The 12,509-nt window shown below is 34.6% G+C and overlaps 1 protein-coding gene across 2 annotated transcripts in view; it reads right to left on the minus strand.

The window, feature by feature from the left end:
- Positions 1-629: 629 nt before the first annotated feature.
- The window catches only part of DICER1 (dicer 1, ribonuclease type III), a 43,260-nt gene continuing 31,380 nt past the window's right edge, over positions 630-12,509 (minus strand). Inside the window, exons 23-28 of one of the 2 annotated variants that reach the window (XM_010086834.1) lie at positions 11,692-11,847; positions 6,964-7,846; positions 4,684-4,952; positions 1,909-2,071; positions 1,747-1,822; positions 630-1,448 (exon numbers count right to left, since the gene is read on the minus strand). In XM_010086834.1, coding sequence (XP_010085136.1) covers positions 1,283-1,448; positions 1,747-1,822; positions 1,909-2,071; positions 4,684-4,952; positions 6,964-7,846; positions 11,692-11,847 — 1,713 coding nt within the window. In that variant the 3' untranslated portion in view covers positions 630-1,282. The remainder of the gene's footprint in view (positions 1,449-1,746; positions 1,823-1,908; positions 2,072-4,683; positions 4,953-6,963; positions 7,847-11,691; positions 11,848-12,509) is intronic. The other variant, XM_010086835.1, reaches the window with a different exon arrangement.

Here is a 12,509-nt window from a genome sequence, read left to right on the forward strand (position 1 = left end):
AGCTAGTTTCTCTAAATTAAGGACCTAAATCACAGATGTATCAAAAAGTACGGCAGTTATATCTCAAACATCAACTTTCATGTTATTTAACAGCACAGCTTTGGTAGGTGAAATATGCATGCAACTCCGAAAAGTACAGTAAGAAATTTACGTGGAAATATCTCTAAGTGTAAAGGTGCTCTGTTTGTTAAATACATAACCAATTGACTATAAAATCTGCAGCATATTTTAGGTGTGATATGTCTAAGGTTATTTTGTTAGAGTGACAGTTTGCACTGTGCAATTATTCATTACTGTTTCCAGTATTGGAACTATCTAGCTTGCAGGTTTGTGTAAAATTGGAATTTTAGCCAAAGACCATATTTTGCTTATGGTATAAAAAAAACTGTAGACTAACCACCTCCTCAGAATTGTTAAAAATAACCTAATTACATTTATATGAATACAATTTCCATTATAATCCTGTAATAAGTCACAGCTATAGTAATGAGTTGTACTGTAAATATAGAGCTGTATCACTGTAAAATGCATAACAAAATGAAGGGAATGTAAAACAGTTTGTTTCAAAAAAGATCAGAAATTAAAGATTATTAATGAGGGTTTGTTTATTTTTAAGGCAAGAACCTTTTTTTAATGCAAGACTGTGTGGCATAATGAAACTGCAGTTTCATTCTACCAGTATGCCAGCCACTTCAATTAAAATCTGTCCCTAACAAATAAGTGCAATAATGATTGGGAATGCCATCTTAATGTAAAAAGATGACATGGAGAGAACAAAACAAAACAAACAAAAAAAAAGGAGAATACTGGCACACTTATTCTTTCTTATACCCAATCATCCAGTACAGTTTACCAACTGCTTTATGACTGGCACTAGTGCACAGATTGAAGAATTTCAAGATTACTATATATAAATCTAGCAACTGCATTAGGCATAAGCTCCCTGGCCCTCTAACACTAAGCAAAGCTGTACTGACAATAAAAGTAAACCAAAAAGACCTGACAACAATTACTCTGAACACTTGCTAAATGTCATCATTAAAGCACTCTCGTGATTAAACAAAGCAGAAGTGAGGAAAGAAGACAAGATTGTGTTTGCGCAAAAAACTATAACTACAATTAGTTCCAAAATTTTATACATGTTAAATGTTCTGTTATCTATTCTGTTATCAAACTTTAAATTCTGTCTTCCAATTTGTTCCTCTCAACATCAACATTTTTTAAAATTTGCTTTATTTGTATGTGTTTTTTTTCCCCATTTTATTTATTTTTAAGAGGAGTCTCAGCTGTTTGGGACCTGAGGTTGATTTGCTTTGAGGCTTCGTAGTGCTCTTCTCGCAGCTGCAGATTTGGCAATCCTGTAGCTTCTGCCAACACCTTTAAACTTTCCCTTTCCTACAACTTCCACTGTTACTCTGACCTTTCCATCGTAAGTTCTTTCTGCAGGACTGCAAAAATACACACAAGAATTACTTACTGCCTAGGCAAGTTAATGTGCAATAAGAGACCTACATTCTCTTTTCCACAGAAGTTAAAGCAGTACAGTTAAACAGAAATCATTACTTTTCTCAGAAAGTTATGCAGGGAAAAAAGATAAAAAAATCAGTGAAGATAATGATCATTCTAGCTGCTTAGTGCAAAAAAAATTAAAAGTAATTCGTGACATTTAAAAATCCTCAGGAGTTTAACGAAGCACAGCTTAAAAACATTTTATGGCAGTGTGCACCAAAGGAAGTTTATTCTTACCTAAATTTGGCTGTCTCCGGCTCCATCTCCAGCAGCTCTCGCACTGGGGAACGGGGCACATTAGCAGAAAATTTTTCTATTTGGAGAAAAAAAAAAAAAATCAGCTTTGTTCTCTTCATAGCAAATGACAATTATTAATTTTTTTCTGAAAGCTGACAATACCTATTAATGGCCTCATCATTGGATAGTACACTTGCCAAACCATTTCCAAAGACATTCCACTATCCATATAAATGGCACCAGCAAGGGACTCAAATATATCCCCCATGGCCTTTGGTACTTCAATGTCTTCCTCTTTTTCTTCATCTTCTTCAGATCTTCTGAGCTGTTTGCAATTAAAAAAAAGCCAGGGGAGGGGAGGGAGGGAGAGAGAAGGGGAGGAGAAAAGAGAGAAACAATTGCTTCTTTTAAAATAAAACAAAGATCTTCAGAAATGTAAGCTCTCTTATATCCTATCCTGAGCTGCCTCCTTTAAGTTTTTCATTGACAACTTTCCAGAGTGAAATGGTTCTTTTATTCCCCAATGAAACCAAGTTGCTGGACATATAATTTTTCAAATGTGAAAAAAAATCCCAAACACCATTGTGTACAGAGACCTTAAAATGCATTGTGAATTCCTTCCGTAATAATTCTGTAGGATTTCACCATGGGTTTGTTTTTTTCCAATAAGAAACAGACTTGGCTCTATCTGTTAATACTAAAAGCTACTCGTAACTAAGAAAGAGTTCATACTTTAAACATCGTCTAGAGGAGACTTTAAAATCTGTAAAACCAATCTCTGGATGAAAGTCAAATGTACCATTCCTTACCTCATCTACCCCAGATGACAAGCATGCAACAAGCATTCGTAAATAACAAGACATTAACAACTCATAACCAACAAAAGCAGACTAAGCTAACAGGCACATCTAGGTATTTTTTAAATGTAGCAGGCAGTGTTTTCTTCTATGCTACTAATTTAAGACAATAGTCTATTCTCACTATTAAAACTAAGCTTTCAGTGTATGTCTTAAAGGCCTTGAGTTAATCTAATCCTTTACTAAAAATACCTAAAATACATATACTATACATTCACCTAAGTCCAAACAAAGTAACCTGAAAACAAAGTTTTTGACCATTACTCTCCTTTGCCTAAAGAGAAATAAGCTTCTGTCAGTCTTCTCCCCCAGCAGCTACCCTCTCACTCCGTTTAGCCCCTATTTGGGGTTTAAAACCCAATTCAGTCACCATAATACTTCATAAACTAGTCCCACCCAATATTTCTACCTAAAATAAATCAAACAAGAAGTCAGACCTGATGTGTACACACTGCAAACGGGAATTTTGATGTTAAAAACCAAATCCAACTGTTTTGAATACCGTATTTCATACCAAGTGCAAACCGAAGCACTTTTGAGTTATACTGAAATAACAGAAGAAGAGAAAAAACTAAGGCAAGGGACAACAGATGTTTCAGGAGTGAGATTTGAAAAAAAGAAAAGCAGATGATGTGGAGACACACATGGAAACCAGTCTAGCTGGCATGAGCTGGAGAAACAAAGACTCTTGCGTTAAGTCTGATGAAATAAGAGTTTCAGTAATTCAGTGCCAGACCGAGATAGGGAGCAGGCGTAGAGAGTGAAACAAGAATTTTATTCGAAACAGCTATCACAGAATTTGGTTGCAACTTTGGTGGAAGTTTATAGGCAATCTTTTGCATGCTAGCAAAAACTGAACTGAGCTAAAAATCACTACTATGAGTTCTTAAAATAAGTTTTTAGCCTTTTCACTTATATTGTGAAGAAAACAAGACAGTTAAGAAAGTTGGATCCTCTGATGTAATTTATATTATCTAAATTTCAGTGACAAATTTCTTAGTCAACGTTTTCAGGATCTTCCCATAAAACACATGGATTGCATTCTGCAACAGAACTCAAGGGCTGTAAACACATATATGTAATGGAAGTATTTTGATTCTGAAGCTTTTAAATTGTATATCAGAAAGAAGTAATTACTAAAGACAAAGATAACATGTTTATGTAGTGCTGGAGTCTTCTCAGACACAATTTTCTAAGAGATTGGTCACAGTCTTTCAGAAGACAAGCTATTAGGGATATCTACTGGATAACACTTTTAAAGAAACGACAATGAGAAAGTCCATCTCTTCCATGACCCGTATTAGAATTTGACTCACAAGGCCCTCACTCTCATACACCGTCTGAGCAGCTTACGTAAATGAATTAGTTTTAGTCCATTCTCCAGTAAATTGATGCTCATTATCATTAGCTTTCCCGCATAGCACAGATATGATCTGTGTTTGCAGGTCTTCAGTTAAACTGTATTTGAATCAGCTTCTTTGAAAGATGCATACAATGTTTCCCTAGCTAGCAGATATAAAGCCTTAAGGAGCATGTAAAACACACAAGTACAGTGCAATAACACCTGCTCCGGCAGAAATCATCAGAAGAAAAACAGTGGAAATCTCTGTCAGTGTGCTACATTAAATAATCCCAGCACTGTACCAAGGTACTATTGTTCATGATATTGCATGGATATCCTATCCCAAGTCAATATCATGTGACTTAGTAACTCTTTATCACAATTTTATGGCATAGTAGTACTTCCAATCAGTAAGCAAAGAAAGTAAACTGTTACCCCCCACCCCCATGTTGTTCTAACAACAACACAAAAGCAAAATAGTGACTGAAATCAAGTGGCAGAGAAAAATCTAGAAGCAAACTGGTTTCAATTTAATTATTTTCTGAATGTTCCTATTGACTTTATCCTTTCTGAAAATTCTATTTTACTTTGCATATTGCATGCTTTATTACTGGCAGCCTGCTTCTTTGGCTGCTGTGTGCATAAAACAAAAACATCACAAGAATGCACATCATGCTAAGAAATCTAGTGACATGCTTCAAATCAGATAGTGAACACATTTCTTTTACTTCCACTAACCTCAGAATCCATTCCTTGCATTTCATTCTTTTCCATTTGAAACTGCACAAAGTCATCAATAACATGAAACAGTTCAGGAGAGACAGCTTTGAAGTACTTGTGGTAGTCATACTTTACAGCTAATGATGCAAAAATGGTATTATTGACTAGAGCAGATCGTAGGTCAGTAAGAACTCCTGGAGAGTGTTGTCGTGGGTCTTCATAAAGGTGCTTGGTTATGAGGTAGTCCAAAATTGCATCTCCCAGGAATTCTAAGCGCTGGTAACAATCTTAAAGCATTGGAAATAAAAGAATGTACAACAACACAATTAAGTTTAACACACACATTCTTTCCAGGCCCTTCTGGATAAGAAGTTTGGTACACTGCCATGTAAATTCCACAAACTAACCAAGGCTCAGAGAAGACAATCTGTTTTAAAAAACAGGTATCTTTGTGTTTAAAGGGTTCGTTACTGAATTACGGAAAAAAAAATATCAGAAAAACCATATATTATATCTAATAATAAAGCCACTTTTGAACCAAATGTTACTTTGTCAGGCTAGCAAAACACTTGTGTTGATAATCAGTTAATACTTTTACTCAAGATCTTCACACTGTGCTGAGAAACCTCAAAGAAGTAAAATCAAGAGATTCCACCAGCAGGCAGATCTGAAATCAATAACGATTAAACCTCCAAAAATTAATAAAGAAATGAACATATTAAAAGCAGGGGTAACACACAATTTTTCATCTAATTTGCTACACATTTAGATTTCTCACAAAGCATTGAACAAAGATTCCCATGCAGAATGGGTCTTTTAAACTGGAAACTAAAATTGTTGAGCCTTTACTGTTTGGAAAACCGACAGGGGATGTGGGAATGGAGAGTCTATTTTTTTTAGAATATAGACAAAAGCAAAAAACCCTCTTGAAAACAAAGAGACAGGTGGGTAGAGAAGAAAGGAAGACAAAATTACTACAAAAGTAATATGAGAGTGAAATGGTTAGTTGCTTTTATAGCAGCTGAACCTAAGATGCTGCCAGATCTCAACAGCTAGCTACTCCTTATAAGAAAAAGTTACAGGTAACAGCAATTCATAATTGTCTTACTTGGTAAATTGAAATGGAATCAAAAGTCTCTGCTACCAACAATGTAATTTCATCTAGACAGTACACCTTAAGGTTTGTTAGTGTGTGTATATTGAAACGAACCATCTACCTTCTATATGTTTTACATATTTACTTTTTAGAAATATTTCACATGTGGGTAATATTACCTACAACAAAAAAGCAAAGGAGCATTTCAGTGTTTTGTCAGAACTGTTTCTCAAAGTACTAACATTTCAAAATGACTTATTTCTTTAATTAAAGCAGAGCTTTCTTACTCCTTGGAATAAGGAACCAATTCACTATGGAGAAAAATTGGGACTGCTGACTGCACAGGAATTTGCTATTTACTTCAAATAGGATTGGAATTTTACCGTAGTTTGTTTTTAATTGCATATTATCGTAGGAAAATATTTAAAGTTTTAAAATAAATGAAGAGTAAAATTAATTAGTATAAACAAAAGTAATTCAAGAAGATTACAGAAATACAAATTTGCACTGCTGTGAAATATTTTACGAGATCATGTACAAAAACATTAAGCAGTTAACCTGAAATTAATATTTAGTCTGATTTAGTCAATTGCTTCAAACTTTGACTTTAAATATTTACTCAATAAAATGCCTAGGCTTAAATCAAGCCTTCCAATTCACAACTTCAAATGGAAATCTCCATATTTTGCTCTCCTATAGACTGTTCAGCTAATAAAAGTTGTATGGTCTACTTTTCATCTTCAAAAGTACAAAGAGAAATATTATTGGGATTAAATTATGGGAAAAATTTGCTAAATGTATTTGCAAAACATGATTGCTGCTTCTAGAAGTACACTGCAGTTTTCCAGAGTTGTATAAGAACTTATTTCAGCTAAATGAGGATCTAATGTCAGTCATACACAACTAGTGATACAGCAGAGATGAAAAATGCTGCTCTTTCCCAAACTTGGTTAGGCTTCAGTAAATTTTCTATCTGTATCAAGTCAAAATATGAATAATCATTGAGATACAGCCCTCAACAAGCATCCCCCTCTAAATAAGGGACAATATATTATTTTCTAAGATTTTGTATTCAGACTATTCACTTCTTAAAGTAACAGTGATGTCTAAAAAAAAGACTACATATGGGAACACAAACTATATACTGCTTCTCTTGCATTTACCATACAGGAAAAAACCCTAGTTTCTTTAAGACAACTTACCAGTAATGGTATTATAATGGTACGAGGCATGAGTAAATGCCTGAAGAAGATAAGCCTTGTTCTTAAAACTGTAGTTTATTTTCTTCTCAAAGTTTTCAAAACCAGAAATAAGGTGATTTAGGGTTTTTTCAGCATCTGGGTGATCAAACATACACCTCGGTGGAATCTTCAAACAGCCATACTCCAGGTCTTTATACAGAGAAGGCTCTGAACTAGCTACAGAAGCAGAAACAGAGTTTGGTGAAAGATTTCTCTGCTCACTGTTACAATTCTCTCTGGTAGCACACAAAGTGCCTTCCCAATCAGTCTTTTTAATTACAGGGAGCACCTTCAGCCCCAATGAACACAGGAAAAGCTGAGCAGCTCTTTCACCACAGCTGGTCAGATAGCAGCCCAACAGGGCTTCCACACAGTCTGCAATGCTTTTGTCAGCAATACACTGCTCTGTATGCAAGTCATATGAGATAGACTGTTTTCCTGCATCAACACCACAGTTTTCTTCTGATGGATTCCAGAAGCCCACTACAAAATCATCCTCTTCAACAGCCTTGCTAGGATCCAGATAGCACATAGCATCCCAAGAGCTATAGTCAAAATCATCAAAATCTGATGAAAACTGAACATTACCCAGGGATGACTTTTTGGGTGCTTTCCATTCATAGTTTGAATCAGTGGTTGAAAAGTGTGAGAGAGAAATTTTCTTCACAAAAGCCCCTGATCCCATTAACATATTATCAATGAATTTTATATGCTCCTGATCATACTCCAGAAAGTCATCTTCAAAGTCTGTTTCTTCCTTGGGCAACCTCCACATTAAGTCTTCATCCTCTTCATCGTCATCATAATCATCAAGTTTACCATTAGCCAACAAGTTCTCCTTTGTCTAAGAAAGAACACAAAAAATATGTACTGAAGAGGGAAGTAAGAAACTTTTATCCCACAACAGTCTTACAAGTGCAAGATTTGAGTAGTGTCTGCTAATAGTAAGTTCCTAATTACATTGTCTGATCAGATGCAGAATACAACCTCAATTAACACCAGCATTCTAAGATAAGAATAATTGTCTTGGAATACAAAACCTTTATTACTAACCTATAATAGTGTATGTTCTACATATAACCAATGCTGCATTTCATTGGAACAAGTGCTTATATTTGAATGTGATGCACCTATGATTAATTTTAAATCCACTAAACATTATACACTTGCACATCAAAGTAAACAAAAGAAAGAATTCTAAATTAACAGATTTAGAGAAGTACAAGAAAACAGTTCTGGGATACACCATTCTCTCTAGCTGCTAAGTAAGGCTATTACAAATGTTATATCAATGTAATTTTGAAGATTCTTTCTACATCCTTCAATGGCAAATACTAAGGGACTTGAAGGGTTTACTTGCAGTCACAATCACGCCAATCTCAGTTTTGTGACACACAAATGGAAAACACGTTCAATAAAACAACTGTAAGAACTTCTTTACCCTAGTTCTTCAATAATCATCACCTGAAGCAGCAAAATACATTTATCTATGCTCTCAAACACAGTTAGCTGCAAATTAATTCAACCTACTTGGCAAACCGCAGAAAGTAAGTTTAGTGCATCAGTGCAGGTGGTTTTTATACTACATATCAAAAAAGAGACCAGTTAGTCTGGCAAGACTACTAATACCAGTTAGCTGGAAAGAATTTCATGCTTATGTAGGGGACAGTCTTGACTGCATGTGCTGGGGATTAAGTGATCTTGCTCCTAGACATAGGCTAATTTTTTGTTCCATAAGAACCACAGTACAAGTTAATAATTCTTAATTTTAACAAATATTAAATCTCTCCAGTTTGTAATACATTTAATATCACCAAGATTTCCATATAGCAGGTCTAAAAATGGAAAAGCATAAAAATGTCACATTTCTGTAATATAGGTTTTTGTTGTTTGTTTGTAAACTGAATATTAACATATACACTAGACCATGAAGTAGGATAATAACTCAATGCAAATGCAACTAATATTAACCCTATCCTTTAAACAAGCACATATTTGTTTAAAGTTTTGTGTTTTTTCGTACTATACTTATAGCCTTAGCTAATTAAAAGAAAAGCTAAAGTTGTCAACCAATTTTCTAATACTTACATAGCCACCCACAACAGCAAAGCTAATGATGTCTCACGTCTTTTCCCTGCTCATATTGAGGAAATTGCTATGGACTAATGAAAATTATAAATTGAACACAGATATGCCCAAGCTATACAATGCTGTAAAATTTGCCACGTCCCCAATCCAGGGAAGGACTTAAACATACTAGCTAAATGCACACGTAGTCTTCCTGACATCAAAAGGACTATTCACAGGCTCAACCTAGCATCACTGATGTATGCCACTGAATTTGATAGGAGCAAGATCAGATTCAAAGTGCTTTTCTGGATTGGGTCCTAAAAGCCAACACCATTTTGAATCAAGTGAAACAGCCTATATCTGCCCTCAATCTATGTATGTCATATTGTAGGTCTCGGCCACTTCATCTTGCAAATCTGTGAACCAGATGCTACCAATGAGGATCTTTCCCTTTGGGCCAAACGCACAGCTCCCTAGAGGTGCGGATGGGTGGCAGCTGTAGGGTGCACTAGGCAGCACTTGAAACCATCTAAGGATCAAACAGATCATGATGTTCCTCATCAGGATGGAGAAGGCTTAGTCAGGTTTAGTAATGAGAGGAGAGGAAAAAAAAAAGTGGCTACAGAAATTCATAGTTTAGACATTTTGACAAAAGAATTTCTGTTGCTTTAATCACCCATCTCACATACACACAGCAGGGATTTCTGTAACTTTAATTGATTAGAAAGTGATAGTAAAATATGATTATAAATAGCTACTTTGGATACTAGTAGCAGTATAATGCTCAAAATAAGACTGACTGAACCAGTTCCAACTAGAGCTAGTGCTGATTTTTCTCTTGTTCCACACACCTGTCTTACCTGTCACTGAAATAAAAATACATTCTCTGAACAACACATGTCTGTATGGACAATTCAAAATAGATTTCAGTGTCTGTATTCACAAAGATTAACAAATGATAAACTTCATTTTTACTACAATTTCATAAGTTTCTTAGAATAAAATTAATTTTAATTAGGACAGCTACATGAACTACCATAACACTGTCTATACATCTCTTTTTGTATAAAAAAAATAATAGAATTCTAAGTTATGAGAACAAACAGCAGGTAAAGGAGCCAGCAAGCAATTCCGATAGTTTTTTTTTTCATTTTTATACATCATTTAAAAAAATAAATCAACAATGAACCCCAGAAGAATCAACATTTTCTTAAAGAATACCTGATTGTTTTTGAATAAATTATGCCCATGTACAAGCTGAAGTTAAATAAATCTAAGTGCTTTTTTTTTCCATGCTTTTTGGAAATCAACTATTTGATCAAATGAACAAAGGAAGATATTTCCCTTTAACAGAGCTTGAGAACACAAAAAAAACTATCAACATTTGACTAGGATGTTTCAGTAATAATTTCTCATAACAATAAGAGATTCCTAGCCCCAGTCATAGATCATCAGCCCATGGATAGAGAATGAAATTTACATCTAAGAAAGCAAAATGTCTACTTGTCACAAAATATCACTTCTTAGTTGCATCACTGTCTGCATTTCTGTCTGAAATTGTGTGTTTTATTCACAAATGAACAGTGACTACCAACGAGGAAGAGGCCACTGAACAGTTATGGAGAACTGAAAGCTTTTTAAAAGCAATGATTAGCTCCTGTCCCAAATGTGCTATTTAATTTTTAGAAAGCTATAGCTGTAAGTCTCTTTGAAATGAAGTCTTGGCACAATAGAGAACCACAATAATCAGGTTGTTTTATTCTGCAATAAACATTTATTTGCACAGCACATCTACCTAACAGTCCTCTCATGTGCCCTCTGGTGGTTCTACAATACAACCATGGTCTTTAGAACTGGGAAAAAAGAAAAAAAAAAAAATCCCTCCACTTCCCTCCAAACCAGTCTCACTTAAAAATTACATTACTGACTGCTGTGATCAGTGATTTCTCATACATGCACTTCTACTCTTGACATACAATTACTTCAATCAGAAAATAATTTGAATCATTCCTCATTAAGATTTGTCATTCTGAAGTTTTTGATGACAGACAGTGAGGGTGTCTAAGTCAGCACTGTATTCTGGATGAGAAGTAGCTCTCAGTCATACCCATGGTTTAGCTAACAGTAATAACAATGAACATTTTCTCAAGACAGCTCTGATCTTCATTCTGCCTCAGCGCTATGAAAAACAGCAAATCCTTTTCATATGTTCTATAAAGGTGAACTCATTATTTATTAAAAAGCAGTCTTCTGCCTGTACATACCACAGCAAAACCAGTAATGGCAATTCCATTTAAAATTTCCAAGAGAAGTATAAAAGAAAAACTACTGAGGGCATGCTAACCACAAGCAAAAAAGTTTTTCCTCTCTGCTTTTCTATTAATATATACACCCATTACTGGATGATGTTCAGTAAATTTCCTTACTTCGGGTTATATTCAGGAACAGTTTTCCTCTAATTTTCCATTAGTTATAGTGAAGTTTTAGAAAGGAAACAAAGATACAGATTTATATTTTTGCTGAAAACACAGCTAAATATCTGGGAGGGTGGAAGGAAGTAGAGGTGGAAGAATACAGACACACAAAATTATTCCTCAACATAGTTAAATAAAGTCTTACCATTTCATCTTTCTCCCTCTTATCAGTGTTGCTCTTGTCCTGGTTTACTATGTAACCAGGTGGAAGCCAATTGACCGGGGGATCAAAAATTGATACCACCATACGACTTGGAAGTCCTTTCTTTTTTCCAAGGCGATACAAGTTACAGTTGCTGACCTTCAAGAAAAACATTCCAATAAACCTCTGGCCATACATTTATGTAAAAAACAGGTTAAAATGCAAAAGGAGCAAAACAATTTCACATGTCAAACCAGATCTTGTACCATTTGCATTTTCTCTAGTTCTCAAAAGGAAGTTCAGCTTTCTTAATACAGTATAACCAACTCACAGCAAGGTACAGATTTTTTTTTTTTTAAAGACCAAGCACATTAGGTGTGACAATTTCAGTTAAAGAAATCTGATATATTAAATTTTCTTTGCAAAATAAAATTATTGCTAATTTTAAAATAATAGTAAATATAACCTGTACAAGCATCATTAATTACCAGTATTAATAACCAACGCTCAGACTAGTTTTGGAATGAAAAATAATTGCTATTATGCATAGATTGACATAGACCTTGGCAGTAGAAAGTGTTAAAACAGTTCCATATAACAAATCTTATCGAGTCATAAATCAGATGTTGTTTTGACAGCCTCTAAAATCCTTTTAAATATTTTAAAGGGAAGGGAAAAAAGCACTCTCACATACACAAACATACTTCCTTTTCCTTTTTAACTATCAACTTCTGATCCTTGTTTCTAATTTTAAACACACTTTCCATGTTTCTTGTTAAAGTCTTGAAATTTGAATTTGAATATTTAATCACTTTATTTGA

The sequence above is a fragment of the Pterocles gutturalis genome, unplaced genomic scaffold (assembly GCF_000699245.1).
Source record: "Pterocles gutturalis isolate BGI_N339 unplaced genomic scaffold, ASM69924v1 scaffold25206, whole genome shotgun sequence".
NCBI classification, from domain to species: Eukaryota; Metazoa; Chordata; class Aves; order Pterocliformes; family Pteroclidae; genus Pterocles; species Pterocles gutturalis.